General features: G+C 38.1%; 1 protein-coding gene across 1 annotated transcript in view; it reads right to left on the reverse strand.

Annotated features, from left to right (window-relative positions):
* LOC109923552 (coiled-coil and C2 domain-containing protein 1B-like) overlaps positions 1 to 25,000 on the reverse strand; it is a 65,705-nt gene that overhangs the window by 33,230 nt on the left and 7,475 nt on the right. The window contains exons 3-14 of the mRNA XM_048602098.1: positions 24,711 to 24,814; positions 23,557 to 23,685; positions 20,641 to 20,775; positions 19,970 to 20,297; positions 19,472 to 19,596; positions 18,261 to 18,336; positions 15,732 to 15,845; positions 12,900 to 13,030; positions 6,469 to 6,541; positions 5,208 to 5,347; positions 3,092 to 3,260; positions 2,491 to 2,663 (exon numbers count right to left, since the gene is read on the reverse strand). Of these exons, the coding sequence (XP_048458055.1) occupies positions 2,491 to 2,663; positions 3,092 to 3,260; positions 5,208 to 5,347; positions 6,469 to 6,541; positions 12,900 to 13,030; positions 15,732 to 15,845; positions 18,261 to 18,336; positions 19,472 to 19,596; positions 19,970 to 20,297; positions 20,641 to 20,775; positions 23,557 to 23,685; positions 24,711 to 24,814 (1,697 nt within the window). The remainder of the gene's footprint in view (positions 1 to 2,490; positions 2,664 to 3,091; positions 3,261 to 5,207; positions 5,348 to 6,468; positions 6,542 to 12,899; positions 13,031 to 15,731; positions 15,846 to 18,260; positions 18,337 to 19,471; positions 19,597 to 19,969; positions 20,298 to 20,640; positions 20,776 to 23,556; positions 23,686 to 24,710; positions 24,815 to 25,000) is intronic.

The raw sequence follows: 25,000 nt of genomic DNA on the forward strand, positions 1-25,000 counted from the left end.
AGTGATAAGAACCAGAGATTAATGATCAATGGACATTTTTCTGAGCTGAAAGAAGGTTTGTAGTGAAGTTTCCTAGGGGTTGGTATTAGGACCCTTGTTTTTTCTAATATTTACTAATGATCTGAATCTTGATCCTGATGTGCATGGGCCACTTTCAAAGTTGGTAGATGACATGATTCTTGCAAGAATTGTAAACTAAGAGGACAACAGAGTGGAACAAGTTGGAGGAATGAGTGGATAGGTGGCAGATGAGGTTCAGTGCAGAGAAATATGAAATGATGCACGTTATTAAGAACATTGAAAGACAATATAAAATAGGGTTACAATTCTAAAGGAGTTCCAGAATCAGAGGGTATATGAGTGCACTGATCATTGAAGGTATCAGCATAAGTAGAGATGGCATTTAACAAAGCATGCTGTATTCTTGGCTTTAATAGGGGCACAGAGTACAAGAGCAAGGATGTGATGTTGAACCTGTCCAAGGCGTTGGACCTTAGCTGGAGTACAGTTGTGGGCGCATCTTTCTAAGAAAGATGTAAATGCAGTGGAGAGTAGAAGTGATTTAGAAGAATGTTTCCAGGATTAGGAAATCTCAGTTATGGAGGCCAGATTGAAGAAGTTGGGACTGCACTCCTTGGAAAGGAGATTTGATACAGGCTTTCAAAAGTCATGAGTGGGTTGGCCAGAGTTGATAGGAAGACGCAGTTCCCACTCACAACTTGGGAAATGGAAACGAGGGTGGATAGATTTAAAAATGTGCAAAAGCAGCAAGGGTGACACAAAAAAAAAAGCTTTTTCACTCAGTGAGTAGTTAGGATATGGGAACGCATTGCCTGGAAGTGTGGTGGACACAGGTCCAATTGATGTGTTCATGAGGGCATTCAATAGAAGTAGTATGCAAGGGTATGGGAAAAAGCAGGAGATTGGCACTACATAACTGTACTTATTTGAAGAGTCAATGCATGCATGATGGTCTGAATGGCCTCCTATGGCATTTCCTTACTGCAAATTTATACCACACTTCACTGTTGGATTTAGTCAGTTATCTATTACATTCTTTGGATCCCTTTCTTTTATTACAACTCACCCATTAACTTAATTTTCCCACTGCTGTTATCTTGCATTTGTTAGTCTACCCTGTAGTGTTGGGTTTAAAAAATTGAATATCTCCAAACCAGACTGTTAAGGGTTAATTGGTCAAGACAATGAGCAATCGAAGACAGTGGAAAATTACATAAAAAGCAGGCCTGGTGTAAAAGACAGCCTGTTTTGGGTGGGAGCCAACTCCATAACTTTGACTGTCCATGGGAACCCGGTGAGCAACACGGTGGCTCAGTGGTTAACTGCTGCTTCACAGTGCCAGGGACGTGGTTTCAATTCCACCCTCAGGTGACTGTCTGTGCGGAGTTTGCGCATTCTCCTCGTGTCTGCCTGGGTTTTCTCCAGGTACTCTGGTTTCCTCCCACAGTCCGAAGATGTGCAGGCTAGGAGGATTGGCCATGGTAAATTGCCTGTCGTGTTCAGGGATGTGTAGATTAGGTGGGTTATAGGGGGACGGATCTGGGTGGTAGGACTGAGGGTTGGTGTGGACTTGTTGGGCCAAAGGGCCCGTTTTCACACTGTAGGGATTCTATGAATTCTAATATGGAGCCATCTGGAGATGTTTACAACTTGTTTTTTACATAATGTTTGGAAATGTACTGAGAACTACTACAGTATGGTGATAGAGTATGTAACCAGAATAACATTAATATCAGGAACTTTGTCCCACTCTTTGGACTTTTATCATTGGACCAGATTCAGGAGACTGGGGCCATGGACCTTCACTGTTGCACTGGGGTTCTGACACCACTGCCATGGAATCTGAGACAGAGCTCAAAGTGTCAGCCACCCAAAGTCCCCGGCATGAAAACAGGGCAGAGACTCATTAGTCTCTGTGTATATTAAGTAGATTAAACTAACAAATTAGCTATATATTGAAGTGCACATGCCTTCTTGTAATCAGATCTTAAAAATCCCATTTCACCTAACCATATAACCAGTGGCTCACATTTCTTCTGTTGATATCATCAGCAAGTGTAACAGAACTTTTTCTGTCTTTAGCGCTAATCAAATAATCTAGACTACAATGAGCCCATTGTTGATCCTGACACTGCAACAGCTCTATATAGCACCCACCTTTAGTGTAAAAAAAATTTTTTTAAATTTTTCACAGAAAAAGAAGGGGGGATGTCAAGCCAAAGGAAGACCAATTGGGAAGGGTGACTAAATGTGTTTTCAGAACAGTCTTAGAAATGAAAAGGAAGGCAGAGAGGTGAAGCAGGTTAAGGGGGAAATAAGACATGCAACAAAACGTCATTGGCTAAAGAACAGTGAAGGGGCAAGGACTGGGCTGAAATCCATATTTTAACTTCTAACAATGCAACATATGATAGAAAAGATAGTAGTCTGGTTCCAAAGTATATACATTATCTACTAGTTCAGTCAAACCTTTGAAATATCAATTGATTTTCCACTTTGGACATCCACAATCATTGGATCAAAGCCTTTTGCGATTCTAAGAAAATTTTTCGCTTGTTCCAGGCTCTTCTTTTGTTTTGCTTGTAAAGCAGCTTTCATGTACAGTTTCTTCCTATTCTGAAGAAATTCCAATTGTTGCTGAGCTATAGAAAAATATAAAAAGTGATCAGGAGGAATACAGTATAACTGAGAACTCCCTCATTACAGTTGTTAAATATTTTGAAATCAATGCAAGTAAAATACCTCAATGGCCAAATATCTTAAGGTTTACTGTTCATGCAGCTTACTTTAAACTTCCCATCCAGCTAGATTGCAAATGTATAAAGGAGAAGAACATAATTCCCATGTTGCTTGCTCAACTAAGATTTTGATTTGATATGACATGCAGGGAAGAACTGACAGAAGATCAAGTGCTTCCGAGTGCATGTACATCTGACTAGCAGCATTGTTATTCCAATTAATTAAGGTGATTAGCTGTAGATTAGCCTTTTCATACAAACCACAGAATTTTATCACATCTATTCATAAACCTAAGAATTGGGATGTTGCAGTGAGTAGAAAGAAAATATACCGACTGAACCGAGCTGAATCAAATGATCACTTGGTGTTGGCTTCTTTAACGGTTTTGGGGATTGTCCTTCCTCTGATGCAACTGGTAATATCAGTGTTGGTTCAGCTGTTTGTACTCCATGACCTGGAAGCTTTATTGGCTTCTTTGCAACAGGAGGTTGCGTAGCTGGCTGAGGAGATAAAGAGCACAAGTTAAGCAAGAGTTCAGATCTATGACAGAATTCAAGCTCCTTGAATGAATTCAGTTTAAAGCAGCAGCACGATGAAAATGTTTTATTATCAGCCACTAAAAAAAGCATTTCTTCACACCAAAAATCTAATCTGAAGTAGCTGTGTATGGGGTATAATACGATGTCTACTGAAAAAGTGAAGTGTAATTTCATTGAAATATTGAAGGAACTAATATTATCAAAAAATAGTTTACGATCTACCAGTGTGTCAAAAACTGAATGAAATCAGGTATAGATCGATGCAATTACGTACATAATTAAGTTATCCAAATACTTTCTAATCTTGAAAACCACTTCCCCTTCAGTTTCTAAATTTTTACATAAAGCAACACCTCTCTGACTGAGCCACTCCTTTTTTTAAGCATGTAACAATTGGAAAATGTTTTGGTTTTCCCGCCTTGAAAAAGGAACAACCTGATTCTGTTTGACATCTATTAAGACTGGCCACTTAAGATTAGCTATTGGCCATTTACTGCAGAATAGTGCTTGTGTCAGACTGTCCTCTAGTAGAAAATATTAGATCATAGTGGTCCTAATTTCTGAAGGAAAGGATATTGTTTCTTTGGGAAAGGAGATGGAATTTAAATTTAGTATAACCAAAAATAAGCAAAGCTTAATAGAAAATATTCCACTTTGTGGAAGAGAAACCGAGTTTAACAAATCTTTTCGAATTCTTTGAGTAAAGGAGAACCAGTGGATATATTATGGATACCTGGATTTCAAACAGTATTCGATGAAGTGTTTGATAACAGCTTGTTGTCCAAGATTTGGACTCGTGGCTTTGCCAGTTATATATTAACATGGACGGAGGGTTAAAGGACATAAAAGGAGCAAGCAAGATAAATGGGTCACTTTCAGGCTAGCAGGCTGTTACTATTCGGGTGCTATCAGCAACAGAGCCAAGGCCTCAGCTATTCACCAAGCGGAATTCAAGTCTGTCCCTTACTGACACTCTACAAAAAAAAAGACTCCAACCAAGTTCAATCACATCTGACAATGCCTAAAAGGGGTAAAAAGAAAATCTTAGACCAATTAGGGGAAATCAAATTCTGAAAAATCCTTTCAAATTCCATAAGGAAGTGAGCAAGATCCAAGAGAACACTAAAAGATTGACGCAGCCAATTTCAGTGAACCTACACCTTCTAAAAATCAAAATATTGGTCTATCAGCAGCAACTTCGATTGTAGAATGGGTTGTTGCCTTTTGAAATTCTGCAAAAAACTCACAATGGCAATCTATCCTAAGGGTCAACAAATCTAAGAATAAACATTTCCTAATATCTATTTGCTCTTGCAATTCATGCTTTTGCCTCCAGTCCCCTCATGCATAACTAGTTCACATAATGACTCTTGAACAGAATTGATCCTATTATACTGCAAAGAGCTTAAACATATTCTCTCAAAATCTATGCTTTCTAAATTTAAAAAAAAAATCCCAGTGCCCAACGTTATTCTAGTAACTAAAGACACAAATTTAGAAGTAATAAATGTCCTTCATCCAGACCTGAGTTACTGCAGTACATCTAGCAGATGGTACACACTGCACCTTTCAAACTCAAGAACTCTACCATCTAAAAGGACAAAACAGCAGATGCATGGGATTCCCCTCCAAGCCACACACCATTCTGACTTATCAATACGTTGCCATTCTTTCCCTGTTACTGGGTCTAACAGCACCAAAAAAAGGGCAGGGGGTAGGGGTGAAGAGCATGGTGGTGAAAAAACAGAGGATTGTGTCCAGCTGTCCTCAGTGAAATAGTTTGGCTTATACAAAGAACAGCCACCTTTGGCAATAATCTAGAGAGATGCTGGCAACACACCTTCATATCAGCAAGAATGGAGCGAGGAAAAGTGTTATTTGTTCTGCATGTTTGAATGTAAGCAATACCTCATCTTCTGCTACCACGTGCTTCTCCTCCTCCTCCTCCTCCTCAACTGCCGCAGTCACTAGTCTGGATGCAGTTTCAAGTGTTCCAACAATGCTGCGATCTCCAGAAGCTCCTTCCACACCTGGTATTGGTGGAAATCCTAAAGGAAGGCCAACTAATAGTTTAAAGCCAACATCAATTAACACAACTTAAAAATCCTTCCCTGATTATTGACGATAATTTCCAACACTTTTATATCACATGTAATTTCAAGTGTTAAAGCAGCCAACAAAAAATACTGGAGATTACTGTGGGTCAGGCAGTGTCCATGGAGAGAGGGAGCAAGCTCATGTTTTGAGTCTAGATGGCTTCATCATTCATTTCTCTCCATGGATGCTGCCTGATCTTCTGTGATCTCTAGCATTTCATGCTTTCAGTCAGATTCCAGCATCTGCAATAATTTGCTCCTAATTCCAAGATTCCAAGTTCCCCTCCTGTGATGAATTAATACAACCTAATTTTAGTTTATGATGGTAATTTCAGTTAACACAGCTCCTAACAAACATATTGACTAACTGCTCAGTTATTTTTAAAAACATAGTTTCATAGCAAGTTTATTGAAGCAGTGATTGATGTCTGGGTTAGTATTTTAGAAACTTCAATAGGAAAGAAACCATAAGCCCATAAGATACAAGAGCAGAATTAAGCCATTCAGCCCCATTGGTGTCTCTTCCACCGTTCAATCATGTCTTGGTTGTCTTGAACCTATCTTGGCCAGCAATACTAAAACAGCATTGAAGAAGTCAATAGAACTAGATAAAGGCTACGAATAGAAGAAACAACCAGAACAATGCTGTCATTTTACATTTCTATGCTACTCTTGCAGCTACTTCATTTGTTCTTACTTTCTATCAATATTATTGCAAACTACTAAGTCACTGCTTACAAAATTTGAAATGTCGTAGCTTTATGGAGCAAAAAGTGTTCACACCTCATTGAAGTGTAACATCATGTATACCACGTAGAAAGCAATTTACTGAAGCAGTTAAATAGAATGTAAAACAAAAGTTAACAACAACACCACAGTGAAGTAAAATCTTACTACATTTAATAGTTTTGGGCAGACTGAAATATTGAATGTAATTACATTCATGTAAACTTTCCATTGCATATAAAGATAAATCATGATAGTACAAATGCACTAAGGTAAAGCAGTAAGGATTATATGTGCAAACATGGATTGATTTTTATGAATATACAAACGTTTATGTCATTACTTACCTGGTGGTATGGGAAGATCTGAAAAATCCACTTTCCTTCCAACTTTGTGAGCTCTGATGGCATCTTGATATTGCTTCAAAATGAACAAAAAGAAAACTGCTTTATATTTGATCAGGCTGAAGAACGGTGTCAAGTGGTTACTATTGAAATGTTAAAAATAAGCCATTTTTACATTCCTGTGAGTGATGTGCATTTGGGCATGTGTCATGAAGAAAAAGAATTCTACTTATAAGGGAACTCTCAGGTTTCCAGTGATAATACTGACTCCATGCATCTTTGGGCTCACTGATTTTGTGCTAAATATGATATTTTCTTTAGCAACTCTTGGACAAATGTTATAAAGCGAGGTCGACCCCTCCCCCTCTGATAACTAAATCTAAAACACTCAGAAAGGCTTGTTTCGCCCTATAATCTGTTAAAAGAAGTGTGAAAAGTGGGATAACTTGCCTCTCACCCCAATCTGTTATAGATAAGTAGTTAAATGAAAAAAAACTCCTGACACACATTCTATCATCAAGTAAAAATTTATTAATCTAACTCTAACAGGGAACAAATTAACTGAACTATTTAAAAAAAAAAACAAAACCCCTCTAACTACCATCTATTCCCAAATAAAACAAAATTTTAACAGTATGCTGTTCCAATAAATACCAGTCCCACTTATATAAACCAAAATAATAAAGAAAAATTCGAACTTTGTCCCTCAAAACTACAGCCAGGGTACATCTTCCGGAATTGTTCTGTGCCTTCTCTGCTGATCTTCAGTCAGGAACACCTTGTCCTTCGAAGTCTGGTGTCAGCAATATTAGCTAAGAGTGCCGCAGTACCTTTATTTAGTTGATGCCTTCTCAAAGGGCAGAGATGGCTGACCTCTTCAGATGGCACTTCGCTGTCTGCCGATTTTGCGAATGCCCTCTTTTTTTATACCCTCTATGACATATCAATTTCTTAGAACAGGATTTGTCCAATGTTGTCAAAACCATCAGATTTAAATTTAATTGATTTTTAGTCTCTAAGTGTCTGGTTCAATTAATAGGCTAAATTCAAACTGGTGGTCTTGATAACGAAACAAAACTGCTGCCTGGATGGCTAACCACACAGCCTTTCAATACAAAAAATGTTTCAATTCAGGTGCCCTCTGTGCACCTGCAAACCCATAAATTGCCAACAGACATTATTTCTTCTCTCCAGGCCTACAAAAAGCACAACATCTTTCAAAGGGACTACACATTCCTCCCTCGTCAAATTCTAATGTCCTGCCTTCCAATCCATAAGTACTCTACCCAACTTTACAATACAAACACTTCAAATAGTCTTTGAAAATCTTTTTGTGCCTCTTTTGCATGGGACCCAAGGAAAAGACTGTTGACGGCCTCTACCAATTTTCTCTGTACAGAACTCTCTTTCTTGAGGTCAGTTACAATCAAAGGTCCTCAAGTTTCTTTTCCTGTTCTTCTTGAGCTCCACATAGAATACATGTAATGTATGTAAAAGGCAATGTTTGGTTAAGATATATGTGAGCCCTCTGAAAGGTGGAGTTAGAAAAATTTATAATGGGAGTAGCAAAATGGCAAAAAGCTAAATAATTACTTTCTGCTTGTTTTCACTGAGGAAGATGCAAGAAATCTTCCAGAATTAGAGAACCAAATGATTATGAAGAACGTGGAGTTGAAGGAAATTACTATCAGTAAGAAGGTTTTACGAGAGAAATTATTAGGCCTGAAACTTTTCTAAGTACTTGATAGTCTACATTCCAGAGTTTTGAAGGAGATGGCTATTGGGATAGTCATGTGTTGGTGCTCATCTTCCAAATTCTTAGATTCTGGAATGATCCCTGCAGATTGAAAGCTTGCAAATGTCACTCTAGTATTTGAGAAAGGAACAGGGGAAAAGACAAAAGAACTACAAACCTGTCAGTGTTGCGTCAATAGTAAAGAAAATGCTAGAATCTATCATAAAGGAAATAATAAATGGAAACTTGGATTAAAAGAAAATCTAATTTGGCATAGTCAGCATAAATTTATGAATGGATAATAGTGCTTGAGAAACATTTTGAAACATTTCAGGGGTGTATCAGAAGAAATGTATTTTCATAGTATAAGGATTGGCTATCAGACAGAAAACAGTGTAGGAATAAATGGCGCATTCTCAAATTGGCAGACTGTCTAGTGGCGTACTGAAAAAAAAAAAAAAAAAAATCAGTACTTGGGGCTCCAGCTGTTCAAAAATATCTGTCAATGATTTGGAGTTAGGAAGGGCTGTTGTAGCACAGTGTTAGTGTTCCTACTTCTGGGCCAGGATGTTGGGGCTCAAGATCCACCTACTCCAGAGATGTACCTGAACAGTTTGATTAAAATATCTGGAGTCGGGGGGACGAAATGTAGTATGTCCAAAATTGCAGGTGATGCAAAGCTAAGTGGGAAATGTTGTGAAGAAGAAAGAATATGTAAAGCAGCTTCAGGAAGACTTGGTCAGGCTTTGTGAATTGGCAGGGACATGGAATATAACATGTAAAAACGTGAGATTACTCATTTTGGAAACCGGATATTTCTTATATGTGATGAGGGAGGAAGCCGTATGTGTGCAGGGGAGTTGTTGGAGGTGGAGCCTGTACATGTGGGAGTGTCCTTGTGAGGGCTAGGAGAAGGAAGGGCAATGCATGGCAGTGGGAATGAGGGATAGGGAAATGGGAGGGCGAGTGCAGTGGTTAGTGTTTATTTTGATATTCATGATTACTGTTGCGACAAACCTTCTCTTTCTGAAATCTGCTCAGTGGCTTCTTGACTGAGGTCGCATTGGTTCCCTTTCCAACATTCATTTGATCTCTACTGAGACCTTAACTGGAGCATATAAGTTTGATTTTTGTATCTAGTGAAGGATATTGCCTTGAAACCATGATGAGCGATTTCCCCATTGCCCTGTGAATGTTTTGACTCCTGGTGAATGGGTGAGTAATGTGCATAAATGATAAAGAACTGAGACAAAGAAACAAGTGTCTGAAAAAGAGGGGATCAAACATGTTAAATCTGAACATAGAATTCAACTGATCCTTTAACTTTTAAGAACTGGCATGAAACTTGTTTGCAGTAATCGAAGATTAAGTGATTTTTAATTCCCAAGATGTGGTTATCATGAATCTAAGCCTGTAACATGATTAAAGTGGTGCAAAAATACTGCACTAAACAGATAAAACCTGCATCATGATGTTATAGGTAAGATTAAGTATTAAACTGATAATGTTAAAGTTATTAAGTTTGTAAGAAATGGGCCACCTGGGTTTGTTGCTTGGGAACAGAGAGGTCATGAAGCTGAGATTATTAGCTCGTTAGCTATGTGAGGGCCGAACAGAGAACTTGCACTAAGATGATCAAAAAGCTTGGCGAAGCTGCCAAGATAAAACTGGCCAATCGCCAAGCCTGAAAAAGGCAGGTTCAGCCACACTAAAGTTGATCATGTGGGTAGCAAGGAACTGTGCCTGGGATACTAGCTAGCTAGCTTACGACAAAGTAGTCTATCAACTATTTGGAGAGTAGAAGGAGAAAATTGATCATTCTCTCCGTTCCGACTCTCAGACAAGCCCCAGGTGTGGCCATAAGTCTGCGTGTAAGTGACTTTTTGTATTTTGAATAAATATGTCGTGCACAAACTCTTGTGGCACAGATATAGTGTCCATATCTTTGGCCAAAAGATACAGGTTTAAGTCCGACCTGACAGGGGTGTGTCCCAACCAATCAGAATGGTTTATTTTAAAATAATTTCTAGGACTCTTGCGGTACAGTGACCCCATATCTAAACCAGAACCTCTGGGTTCAAATTACCACTTCAGAGGTCTCTCATAGCAATGTTATTAAAAATAATTCTAAATGCGAGTTATTTCATTACACTGTAAAAATATGCTGTATGAATTGATACTCTAGGGGAAGGCAGTGGTGTAGCAGTATGTGGTATGTCACTGAACTAGTTATCCAGAATAGGTTAATGTTCTGGGAACATTGGTTTGAATCCTGTCAAGGCAAGTGCTGAAATTTGAATTGGATAAAAATCTGGAATAAAAGAGAGCTAGCCTAATGGTAACCATGTAACTACTGCTGATTGTCATTAAAAACCCATCTGGTTCACTAATGTCCTTCAGGAAAGGAAAACTGCTGTCCTTCGCTGGTCTGGCTTACATTTTTCTCCAAACCCACAGCCATGTCTCTTAACATGACTCTTAAATGGGATGGACAATAAATACTGACTAGGCCATACCCTGTGAATAATTTATTTTTAAAAGCACTCATTTGGGAGACTCGAGTTGATACCCAAAGTGAACCTCTGAACTAAAAAGGAAATATTAACTTGCAAAATTTAGTAGGTTACAGTTTACATCAAAGATCCCCTGGATTGGTTCCTGGGTTGAAAGCATTATCCCATGACAGGAGACAAGTAAATTGGGCCTATATTCTTTTGCGTTTAGAAGAATGAGTGACCTCAGTAAATTATACAAGATTCTGAAGAGGATTGCCAAAATTGACTCCCCGGCTGAGAAATCTGGAACTTAGGGACAGTCTGAAGATGAATTGATCATCGAGGACTGAGATGAGAAATAACTTCTTCATTCAAAGGGTTGTGATTGTACCCTACCGCTATTCTACACCAGAGAGTTGTGGGTGCTCCATCACTGAAGATACTTGAGGCTAGCTGAAGCATTTTTAAGGTCTTATCAAAAATTTGTAGCTCGGGTTGTGGATGCAGTTGATCGTTAGCAACGTTAGAATGCTACCCTACATCAAAAATTTAATCGGAACTCACTACCAAACTCAAAAGACCGCATAGATCATGATTGCACACAATTTCAAATGGGAAATTGATAAAGAAGATAAAAGCACACTAAATCCAGAGTAATTTGCATGCTACATCCAAAATTGGCTTAGTGGTAGAAAACTGGTTGTGGTAGAAGGCTGTTTGAGACTGGAGGATGGTGTCCAGTGGCTTACCCACAGAAATCAGTGCTGACTCCCTTATTGTTTGTGCCATATATAAATGACATAGAAGAAAATGTGGGGCAATGATAAGTATATTTGCAGATGACACGAAGATTGGCTGGGTGGCTGACGGTGAGGAATGAAGTCTTAGACTACAGGAAGATATAGCCAGATTGATCGCATGGGAAGATCAGTGGCAGATGGAATTTAACTCCAATATGCTTCAGGGGATACAATTTGGAAGAAGTAACAAGACAATGGATATTCAGTGACTGGTAGGTCACTAGGAAGCTCTGAGGAACAGCGGGACCTTGTCCATAGATCCCTGAAGGCAGGAGGACCGGTTAAAAGAAAAGTTAAGGGGGACACATGCGGGACACTTGCCTTTATCAGCCATGGCATAGATTGTAACAGCAGGGAGTTTATGTTGGAGCTGTACAGAACTTTGCTGAGGCTACAGCTGCAGCATAATGACAGGAACTGTACATCACACTATAAAGAAAGATGTGATTGCACTGGAGGGAATGCCAAGGAGACTCACCAGGATGTTGCCTAGGAGGGAGCAGTTTAGCTATGAAATGAAGCTAGATAAGCTCAGGTTGTCTTCTTTAGAGCAGGGAAGGCTGAGAGGGGGCCTCATGAGGTGTAAAATATTATGAGGGGCATGGACAGGGTGAATAGAAAATAGTTGAAGTGTCAAAACCTGAGAATTAAACTAACTTACATTTACCAGATATTAGTGGACATAATCCAGTAGGATGCAGTGCAAGCAGAGCTGTTATAAAGGACAGCTCTACCTCGCAATGTACGGACAGGGAAGGAATTGATGGAAGGATGGGCTTCTAACTTCCAGTGCAACAGAAGAACAAAGACTGACACGCTCAACGTCAGCTTGAAAGTTGCAGAAAGGCTGAGCTCTACGGTGGAAATTTAGAACGAGTTTAATATCAACTTTGGCTGACCAGAAAAGGAAAACATTCAGACTGTTGTCCAAGTAAAGGTTCCTGGTTACTTCACATTACAGAAAGCGAAATAAAGACTTCGTAAAAAAACGTTTCAGTTGCTACTCTAATCATTCATTGATATTCTTTAAACTAAACCAGTTTATCTTTACATTTGTTTAATCTCACCAGAGTATCATCAGTCCAGCCTTTCAAATTCTGAGGAAATGAACAGGATTACGATATCTAGAGAATGTGCAACAAAAGAGGATCTCATCTTTTGCTACTCAGCTGGGATTTCCAGAACTTTATGGGAGCCATTTAGCTAAGTGTGTAACATATCTGTTTCATGATCACCAGTGAATTGAGTAGTCTGATTACACAAAGTCACATACATGAATTATAACTGGTTAGGCAAGATAAGTAAGGATGGTTGGGTACTGCACCTCAGCAAGAGGAGATCAACACGTTTAGAAGGGAACCAAGAATAAAAATCTTCCAAGAATATGCCCAAAAATTTATGTACCTTTGCTATTCTCTCATGCATCCTTGCTTTACGGTCATTCCCATCAGCTTTAGCTTGAGCTGCTGCTGTCTTATATTTCTCCATTCTTTGATGTAGAGCTTCTATAACATCTTTAGGTGGCGGAGGTAGGCCTAAAATTACAACATCACATATCCGACTAAGTTAACAGATACTCAGTAGAAATTATTGAGTTACACTGCCAAAAGCTGTTATGCATTTAGCTACCAGTTTGAAGAAGTAATTTTGCTGACTTCAATTTGCAGCATTTCCCCCCTCCCACATTCTCTATCCACTGTTCCTCTCCTATCCACCTTTTTTCTTGTCCACTCTAGTGGCTCCTCTCCCATCCCAAGGTTGAATGATCTCTCTGCTCTCCAGCCCTGTTTGAATTGAATAACGCCCTTCGCTGGGACCCATATGCAACACCATTTACGCAGTGCCCCTTGACAGTCAATGACATTACCATCACTGACTTGCTTATTTCAACATCTTGGGGGTGACCTTTGACCAGAACCTGACCTGGACTAGCCTAACAAGTACTGCGGCTCAAAGAGCAAGCCAGCAGCTAGCAATTCTTGCAGCAAGTAACTTACCACCTGACTCCCGAAGCCTACCCGACATACACAAGGCGTAAGTCAGGAGGGTGATGGAATATCCCCTCAGTTGTTTGGATGCATCCAGTTCCAACAACATTCAGGAATCCTGAGACCATACAACATGAAGCAACCCACTTGACTGGCACCACATCCACAAACATTCACTTCCTCAACACTGACATTCAATAGCAGCTATATATACCATTTACAAGATGTCCTGCAGAAATTCACTAAGGATCCTCAGACAACTCCCATTACCACAATCATCTGCGACAAGGTCAGGAGACACATAAGACCACCACCTGCAAGCTCCCCTCCAAGATGTATACCATCTGAACTTGGAAATATCAGGTTTTTCAGTGCTGTTGGGTCAAAATCATGGAACTCCCTCCTTTACAGTATTATCTACATCAAATGGACTGCAGTGGTTAAAAAAGGCAGCTCATCACTATTACATTCCAAGAAGGAGCAGCAGGCAGCAAAATTAGACTAAGCTGCTTCCCACTCAAAATGGTTGACAACAACATGACATCAAGTGATCAATCTCAAAGTGATTGTCCACCATGTTATCAAATACACAAAAAACATCACCTTCTCAAGGGTAACTAGGGATGAGAATAAATGCTGGCCTAGCCAGTGATGTCTACATCCTGCAAATAAAAGAAAGATTTTCTCAATCCAGCTTTATGTGATGATTCAATCCCATATACCATTTCTAAGACATATCATTCTTTCTGGGGAATTGTACTAGTATATTAACAGGGGCCAAGCAGTGTCTACTTAGTTCCCCAGGTAGCACTGCGCCTCATGGGAGAATTGCTACGAAGAACTCACCTCCTATCACTATGGCAGAACTTGATAGGCATACACAGGTTGCCATTGATACAAAGCATTTAATAGAAAGCAAACATTATGTAACAAAATATGACACCTTGAAGCAGAAGATCTAAACTTTACTTCTGTAATGTTTAAGATTCAAGTCCCTAAACCCACAAATATTTGGTCAAATTATAATGGGGAATAAAAATATGCACATCACAAAAATGACAAAAAAATTGAAGAGGAAGCTTGGGTAAAGTTTTCTGACATTCTAATACCGAGTCCAGATTCATGGGTTATATATCAACTGAAGGAAAAAAAGCTAAATTCCAAAAAGATTTAACAACTAGCTATTCTATTATCTGCACAGAAACTTATCAATTGTATAGTCGTAAAACCCTACACAAGAAAGAAAGTGCTACACAACTTGCGTGAAGCGTTTAATGTTTGAAACACTCAGATTCTAGAACTCTTGACAATCTATGATTAAAATCAAAGATTCTTAAGTCGGAAGAAAATTATATATTACAATCCGAGAGTTTTAAGGCTAATTGGTCAAAACTGTAGATTTAAGGTTCAGAATAGCATGCATTTCTAGATAACAATAAAGAATAATCTCTCAACTCTGCAACAATAACAACGTTAGATCCAGAAAATTCTGTAAGGTTTTTAGCTAAGTAAAATGTTTCCATTTATATTTTTCCAAGTACACTGCTAACTGAATAAACACGTCAAGAACATGAAACATTTAAAAACAAAGTTGTCAGCTTTAGTTGTTTTCTGCATTTCTCCAAATTTTGCCAGTACTTGCTGTTGACTGCACTAAACAGAGGCACCCAAAACTTTGAAGCCTCAATGCAAGATATGACCTGAAGTTTTAAACTCCCATAGCATTAATTCTCTGCATTTTTAAAATTATAAATTTGAAATACTTGTTTTTCTCACGAAAACAACCAAAGCTACTGTGCTTTATTACAGATTACATATTAGTAGATCATGGAAGATCACAAAGTTTAGAGAATCCCTACAGTGCAGAAAGGGGTCATTTGGCCCATCAAGTCCACATCAGCCCTCCAAAGAGCATTCCACCCAGATGCCCACTCTACCCCCATAACCCAGTGTTTTTTTTATGGCTAATCCACCCCGCCTACACATCTCTGGACACCACAGACAATTTAACATGGCCAATCCACCTAACCGACACACCTTTGGACTGTGGGAGCACCTGGAGGAAACCCAGAGACGATGGTACAGCATGCAAATTCCACACAGTAACCCAAGCCTAGGATTGAACCTTGGTCCCTGGTGCTAAGGCAACAGTGTTAACCACCAACCCACTGTGCCACCTTTAGTATTATGTATCAATACATTATTACATATCAATGACTTTTACAGTGTACAGTTAGACACACCATACCGGATTCTACAGTGACTTGATGTTCAGTTTTCAAATCCTTTCCCTGCTGATCCGGAAGAGTTACTACACTTGAAGGATTGAGTGATTTTTCCTGGGCTGAAGTATCTGTCAAAGCTTTTGAACACATTTTTAAAAGTTTATAACAGTTACTTTATGATATGCAGTAATAAGCCTGCATTCAGTTTTAGTTTCAAAGCACAGCAAACCTTTAATCTGACAGACCATCAGTTAATTGAACTGCAGCAGCTAACAAACATTTAAGTTAAGTTATTAGTCTGTCAGGAGGCAGAACTGCGCTATACGAGTGATGGTTCCAAGCTTTAAATAGTTGATCAGCTTTTTGCCAAAATCGTAATCCATCAATTTCTTTTGTGTATTTACAATGACTTATTCTTGCTGGTTAGTCTATTAATTATGACTAATTACAAATTAGAAAATACAAGTTAAGTGTTCCTGACTTTCCAATCTTGAAATTGCTTTCATGTCTGGCATGTGAAAACATCTATACATGTATGCTCAAACCTTTGAGTCTTTATAAGACACATGTTGAGAATGGATCTGATGAACTTCACCTAGCGCCCAAGCATGCCAAATAGCTGAGAGAATAAATACGCAGCAAAATGTAGTGGAACACTATTTTTGGAAGGTTTCAGGTTCCTTTCTTGAGTCAGTTGACATCAGCCAGTAAGCCAGCTGGAGATATTGTTCATGGGAATCAATGTGAAAAGCCATAATGCAGAATCACATTTCTGTTCAGCCCTGACAATTTGCTTTCAACTTGCTAATATTATATGAGGTGCCCTAATAACTGTTCCTGAAGCAGGCATTAAGGGAGCCAAATCCTTGTGTTGATTCCTGTCAGAATGTGTTACATTTGAGGGAGAAAGAGGCAAGATGAAAGTAAAGGCCAGACCATATATTTTGGCAGGAAAAACTGTTATAGAGTCAGTGTCATACAGCATGGAAACAGACCCTTCAGTCCAACCAGTCTGTGCTGAACACAATTCCAAGCTAAACTAGTCCCAACTGCCTGCTCCTGGCCCATATCCTTCCAAACCTTTCCTATTCATGTGCTTATCTAAATGTCTTTTAAACATAATTGTACCCACATCCACCAGTTCCTCAGGAAGTTCATTCCACATACGAACCACCCTCTAAAAAAATTTGCACCTCATGTCTTTTTTTAAGTCTCTCTCCCCTCCCTTTAAAAATGGGCCCCCCTACGCTTGAAATCACCCATCCTAGGGAAAAGACAATTACCATTAATTCTACCTATGCCCTTCATTTTTTTTTTAAAACTTCTGTAAGGTCGCCTTTCAATGTCCTATGCTCCAGTGAATAAAGTCCCAGTCTATCCAGCCTTTCTTTACAACTCAAGCCTTCCATACCCAGTAACATCCTTGTAAATCTCTTCTGAGCCCTTTCCAGCTTATTAATATCCTTCCTGTAAACGGGCGACCAGAACTGGACACAATATTCTGGAAGAGGCCTCACCAACATCCTGTACGACCTCAACATGATTTCCCAACTCCTATACTCAAAGGACTGAGCAATGAAGGCAAGCATAATAAACACCTTTTTAACCAACCTGTCTATATGCAGCGCAAACTTAAAGAATTATATTTCCGAACCCCTAGGTCCCTGTTCTACAGCACAACCCATCCTGTTATTACTATGAAGATCTGATTGTTGCCCTGCATTCCTGCCATACATATGCTGCACCAATTTATATGTTAAATTTTTGAAGGGAACAGATTTCCTGGGATTCTCTGACTAACAAACCAGCATGTACAAAGTTCAACGGTTCTACTCAAAAGAAGAGGAATGTGAGCATGTTAGAATAATTCTTGTAAAAGCTCCCAACCTACTTCAACTGTAGTCAGGGTGGAGGATAGCGGACAATAATTGACACCAATATAATTCTGCCTGTTCAATAATGTATGATGGAATTTTGGTAAATTCATGAAAATATCCTATTATCAAAATGGCTCATTTGGAAAGTATACTAAACTGTAGCACTACATCTATACAAGACTGTAACTTTAGAAGGGAACTTTTATTAAAACATTAATAACTAATCATTCAGGATTGTTGAAATTGCTGCTTACAATTAGAGGACTTGTGAGATCTTAAGTGAAGAAACAGAATTTAAATCTGTGCACAAGTAAAGGAATTTTAAGTATTTCAATATAGTTTAGCACTGGATACAGAGATAGACTAAATGCATTAGACTAAAATGAATTGCTGTGAGACTTGTGCATTTGCACTTGAAAGTGATTGACACTACGACAGAACTGAACATATTGTGATCAGCTCAGAACAGAGCAACATGAAAAAAAAACATAAAACCTCTGCAGCATTACAATATTGTGTAGTAGTACAATAAATTTTGAGAAAGAGCTTAAAAATAACTAAAGATCTAGATTTGCCTCTAAATTACAACACACTAACACAGGAAAAGTGTAATTTTATAACTGTGCAAAAACAAAGCCAACAAATCTACAATATTACAAATCTACGCATTCGCACCTGTTGGTGATGGTGGCAGGTTAGTCAGATCCACAGGCTCCCCGCTGTCCAAAGCCTTTATCACAGCATCAAATTTCTGAAGAAACAAGAAATGGAAAACACTTACAATTTTAAATTTGTGTACATCCATTCAAATTACAAATGGCACAGTTATAATAGTCCAAAATAATTGCATCTGTAGGCAGAACGCAAGGATAGTAATTCAACCCGAAAAAAAAAGCTGCACGCCTTCAGCATGTCATGCAACATCTCTGGAAAAACCAACCCAGTTTTTTTAAGTTAATTATCTTTCATCAAAACCATCAACTGCAAGGTTTTCTGTTTCTTTCCAGATAAATACTGCCTGGCTTGCTGAGATTTTCTTACATTTCCGGCTCGTATTTCAGCTGATACCCTAAACCTGACAAAAGTGTCTTTCAAAACATATTATTCTACGTTAGCAAATCCGTTTTCCTTCAAGGCTCAATTATTCTTAGGCGAGTAGAGAATCACATCAGAGTTTAACTGGTCAGCCCTGCTTGGTCAATGAGCTTTAGAGATTGAAATGTGCTCATCAGTCTGAGGCTACGACGCAAAAGCAACAAATGATTTTGAACTATTCTGCATCTGTAATAAGAGTTGCGTCTGCAAGACTAGTCAATATACACATTTAAATAAACTTTAAAATTAATGCACTCAGTTTTAAAAGTGAGAAATACTTTGCTATTGCGCACACTACAATTTATTTGCAATTTACTTTTCCCCCTTTTCTTTGCAGTATACATTTCCTAAAAAGAATGGTTGGAAAACTGATCCCAAGTATCAATCACTCTCAATTTTTAATACCCTACTATAATGTTAAGGGTGTAGCACAGGTTATTCTGATTGGCTCTTCCTTCCTCAGTGATCTTGTCTTTTTTCCACCGTCATAGCTGTTGTTGACAAAATTAATCATAAACTAACTTTTAATAGAACCAGACATACATCTCACTGCAGGCAGTGATATTGATATCCAACTTCGTTCCTCGGATATTAATTTTCATTAATTCTATAAAACACTGTCAATGAAAGCTTGACTCTACCTTGAAAATGTTGCAAACAAAATCTATGTAAACATTTTTCATAAGTCCATTTTATAATGGTTCCATTTCTGCAAATTTTCAATTTCAAGTGAATTCGAAATTACTTTACAACAGTGAATGGATTTTTTTTTAAAAATGAAAAAGCTTTACTTTGCTGATTTTCATGTATTCTTTAGCTTGTGTGATGTCTCCCGCCTGTTTTGCTCTCAGTGCAGCCAGTTTATACTCCTTCTGTCTCCCAAACAATAATACTTTTGTTTTTGTTTCACCACTTCCTGCAAAGCATAGAAACAAAACTACCTTTAAAAAGAACAACCAAATACATTTGCATCAAGACTGGCTTCAAATGACTCTTTCAGATCATATTCCTAAGTTGAATCTGAGTATAATTCAAAAATTAATGAAAAGAAATGATTCGACATTGATCCAACAAGTGCAAGTTAAGAAACTGTTACTGCTTCCAACATTAGTGAACTTTCTCCATTAGTCCAAAAAAAAAAAATCGAGAAGAATGCGTGTAGTGAGGAAAGTCTGAGTTCAGAACTTATGCTTCCATACATCTTGCATAATCTGCCCTACCATAGTTTCCACTTAATTTACTTAAAACAAAAGCAAATCCTGTAAATGTATAATCATTTGATACTTTACCTGGGTTGTCATTATGTGCTGTATCAGTAGTGGACACATCAACAGTCTCGGACTGAACAGGAGTTACAGAGGCTGTAATGTTTGAAGGCTCAGGCACTAAAGACTTCACAGGTAACGCAGTAACACTTGGTTTAGGTAGAAGCACCTCATTTGCTGGTGTTAGGGTATCCTGATGCATTTCAGCTATTCCATCTTCCAAATCTTTTGCATTTAAACTATCAGACTCGAGTACTGAGGCACTGCTTTTACCAGTTGCAACTGGGGGAGGAATTTCTGCTTCCTCTATCGTTTTACCCTTCTTTGCAGAAACCAGCAGTGTCTGCAACGTCTATAAATCAAAATAAACCGAATGAAGATTGCAATATCCTTGCTACATTAAATATAAAACACAGATTTTAAAATTTACTAAAAAAAGTGTTTTCATGACTAAAAGGGTTTTGCAAGTAATTGAGTAAATTACTCACGATGGATGGAACAGCTTCTCAATATACTTATGAAGCACTGCAGACTTTGTTATGAAAAGCTCCAACGACAAATTCAAAACTAGGTTTTGAGGGCATAACGCTTTATTTGTAAAGCGACTCAAGAGAGCCCTATAGAAGCTTGAACTACTCTAGCTTCACAGCTTAAAAGCTATATGGAAGACAGAATGCAAACTGTTTAAGGTATACCTTTAATCCTCGTTCATATCGCCTCAGTTTTGATGTCTCTCCAGTTTGCTTTGCATTACTAATTGCAATTCTATACATCTGGAGTCTGTCTTCCAGTGTATTTTGTAATCCAGTATTAACAGTAACTATATTTGACTTGGAAAAAAAGAAAAGCAATTTTAGCTATTAGGTAACACTTTCAGACTAAATGCTGAAGATTTCATCCTTATTTAAGTGACTCAACATTTTGTAAATGTGTTTTTGTTTCCTGTTCACGAAGTATTTACTACCAATGCAACCTACAAATGACCACCAATTCCCTCTCTTGGATCGGTGTTCTGAAAACAGTTAAAGGAAAAAAAATACCAAACCTCAATGCATGCTGGATTTTTAAAAATTTCATCAGTGGTTTTATAGAATGGGGTGATATTTTGTTCCCCTTACTTACAAAACACACTATGTGCTAATACGATTATAATTGGCTGGACCAGAAAATGACCCTTGTTTCCCTTTTGGAAGCTGTTTATCCCAAAGAAATAACACCGAAGAAGAGATACACCACCGAAATTCCACTTCAGATTTTTCAGAATCATGATGTCAGATCCAATGCTAAAGCCAAAGTTTGTTAGGTGGTGGTTGTCTTCACATTTCTCTCTAGTGCTGAAGTTTGGACAGCTTACAGACACCATATCAAACGCCTATAACAACATAATCAACACTGTCTTAAAGCATTCACCAAGGCTCAATTGTCAAGGAGAGGTCGTGATATCACATCAGCTGAGATGCATCTTGACTCAAGACTGCCCAAAGAGATGCTTTACATAGCCCACCCAAAGGAGACTGCTCATTCAGGGTGTAGCGAAATTTTCAAAAACAAATCAAAGCCTCCACTAAGGTCTGCTCTACTCACAACACCTGGAAAGCAGATACCAAATCATGATCAATATGGTGATTCATCGTTAATTAACAAATGCAGCTGAGAAAAAACAGCAAGAGAGAAGGAAAGCTGTTCCAGTCAGCAATCTGCAGCCACCCTGCTGGCCAACAATCTCCCCATTAGAGGCAAACCTGCAAGGGCTCATAAGGCATTTCCAAACCCAGTCAATGCTGACATCTCAACTCCAACCAGCCACCTATAAAGAAGAATCATTTTATACTTGAGGCAGTTAATGCAGACTGTGCCAGTGTGATTTAAATTTGAGGACCCTTTTGTGGTTCAGTGGTAGCATCCCTACTCCTGGACCGAGAGGCACAGGTTCAAGCCCCACCTGCTCCAGAGGTGTGCAATAACATCTTTGAACAAGTTGATCAGAAAAATAGGTTAATAAGAAGAAATTAAATATATCTACGCAGTTTGAAGGAAAGGTCTTTCTTATCATAATGCTTTCCGAGTAGAAATACTTAGTACTAATTCAGGTAACCAGATCACCACACAACAATCAACCTGAACTACAAGTTTTAGTTCAGAATAAGCTGACAGATTATAATGTAACCAGTGTAAACATTAGGCTAGCTTTCAAATTGCACACAGACTTCCAGGAAGACACACTGGATTTATTTTACTGAGCCTGAACTGAGATTAAATAATAAAAGAACTGTAGATGTTGGAAATATAAGACAAAACAAATTGAAGAAACTCAGCGGGTCAGGCAGCATCTATGGATAGAAAACAGAGTTAATGTTATGAGAACAGTGAAGGAAAAGAGGCACTGGACTCAAAACATTAACTGTGTTCCTTCCAAGCTGCTGCGAGATCTACTAAGTTTCCCCCAGCAGTTTCTGTTTTTGTTGTCGAAATGAGCTTAACAATGATTAACTCAACTTACTCTCTAAGTTGCAAGAGGTTAAGATCTTGTTATTCAGTTTCTGAAGCTATCCCATTGATACCCGCCTAGTGCCATTTCTCTGTTGAAGTCGATTAGAATTGCAACACTAGTCAGAAATGCCTACTTTTGGAAAATGTTAGAATCATCACTGATTTTTCAATATTTTTGTTTTGTTCTTTAATCAATTTTGGTTTAGAGCTGTGAAATGTGAGCTATAGATAATGCTTGGACTGAGGATAACACCTTGTGTTAAAAAAGGAACATCGACCAAACACACTTTTCTTTACATAGGACTGCAATCAACATCTTCAGAAAAATCAACTCAAGAAACCATCATTCATGCCTGCGAAACAGTACATCGTGAAAACTACAAGTAATTTGACCAGTTTTGTTTTTTGTAGTTATCCCTTAACTATGTTTGTCTGTCTGCTTTTTGTATGAATGGGGCTGAAAACAAAGGTTTTTGGTTTTAAAACATGTAATTAGATAACTTTGAATTTAATTTTACTCTGCTAAAGTTACCATATTGTTAATAAGTTGCATTTTGTTTTACATACAAACCAGTATATGGAATTGATTATTCGCAAAGTCTAGGATGGGGTATTCAGAAGTCGGTCAGGAACCACCGAGGTCAATTTTGAGGGTCTTTGATGGTTTTAATTTTACTGCTTTGCGAATACAGACGTGGAAAGGATGATTGGTTTGATTGTGTGTTGTAACAAAAGGTAACATGCTTGTAGATGTTCTTGTCATGTATTCATCACTCTAGAATCATTCTTATACCAAATCAAAGTTTAAAAGTCTAAAAGAATGCTTAAAATGAGGAGAGAGAATTATTTATGTTCTAGGTTCCAAGAAGAAAATAACAATTTACTTCTGAAACATTTCCAGCACTGCAAGGATTTCAGAAAATGATCAGTAAGGATAACAAATTCACTCAACAACCGTGCACTAAAATTTATTCAACCACACTTTTAAAAATTAAACTTTGGCTTTACTGAGATTCTTTAGGGTCAACATCACATGATGTATCACTAAAGATGGAGTCTTTTCAGTAAGTAGTTCCAAAAAGAATAAGTCTTTCTTTTTAACATTAAAAAACAAGGTTTACCTGAGGCTGAGAGACAGTACATTGATTCACTGGATCCAAACCAGACTCTGTGGGAACAGAGGGATTTGCAAATTGTTTCTGCTCCTCTTCCACCACCTCCTCTTTCTGAACCATTTCCTTCAGTTCTGCCTTAGTTATAAAATAAATAATTTTCCTTATGGTTTATGCAGACACCTAAATAGATATTTTCTTTAGCTCACTCTTCTTCGTTTACAATATACCATCCAGTACAAAATGACTGCAAAATATAGTTTACTTAAATGGAAACAACAAAGTCACAACTGGAATATTAAAGTTGCAACCTCTTGTTATACCTTCAACCTGTGAAATGCTAACAAGGAGCTTGAAATACCAGAGGGGCGGGTACGATGTCTAGGATTTAATTTAAGAAACAAAACAAAGGAATGAATTAATATAATTCAGTAGGATACAATGATGTGGAGGTGCTGGTGTTGGACTGGGGTGGACAAGGTCAGAAATCATGCAACACCAGGTTATAGTCTAACAGGTTTATTTGAAAACACAAGCTTTTGGAGTGTAGCCCCTTCGTCAGATGAAGTGAGAAAGCAGCACAACACAGAATTTAAATGAAGGATCACAGGGTCACACAACTGATGAGAATGAATTAAATAAACCTAAGATGATGTTAAATCTTTAATCAGTTAGAAGGCTTTAATTGATTAATACGTGTACGTAAATCTCTAAATTTCTTTCAAGTCAGTGCCCCGAGAGAACAAAAGGTTTTTAAATCAGTGTAAATAAGAGGTGAAACTTCAGGTCAGACAGTGCATGTTAGGTTTGAGGCCTTGTTTCGAATCTGTTTTTGTTTTGGTTTGGAGTCAGACTGGTTTCTTCTCGAAAGTAGGAATTTGTAAGACGCCACTTTGACCGTCTACAAATTGTATTCTTTTTGAAGAAAATAGAATATATCTGCAAATAACAAATTCACCCCATACGTGTGTGTGTGTGTGAGACAGAGAGAGAGTGAGCGAGACAGAGACGGGACAAAGGCAGAGGGGGGGGAAGGAGGGGGTGTGTTAATTCGCAAATTGAACAATATTTGAAAATATCATTGCTCTGATTGGAATTCTTACTTATCATGGTCTCCAATAATGTATTTACTTATCAAAGTTATAGCCTAAAAAATAATTTACCAAGAGTTCCTCATCATCTTCCAAATCATCATCATCAACATTTTCATCTATATCCTTCAGACATTCCTCAGCCATCTGTTCTATATGGTCCATTGGCAAAGGTACTGTGGATAAAATGCATAAGAATCAAAGAAAGTCTTGACTTAGATTTTGAAGCCATATTCAAATAACTGATGGTAAAATATTTGACAAAGGAAACTGCAGAACATTTGATATAATAACAATAATGCGATAAAAATACCTAGTTAAAGTGCCTTACTACAGGAAATATAGATCAACAGCCAGTCAGC

Source organism: Rhincodon typus, chromosome 10 (assembly GCF_021869965.1).
Source record: "Rhincodon typus isolate 14 chromosome 10, sRhiTyp1.1, whole genome shotgun sequence".
In the NCBI taxonomy this organism is placed as follows: domain Eukaryota; kingdom Metazoa; phylum Chordata; class Chondrichthyes; order Orectolobiformes; family Rhincodontidae; genus Rhincodon; species Rhincodon typus.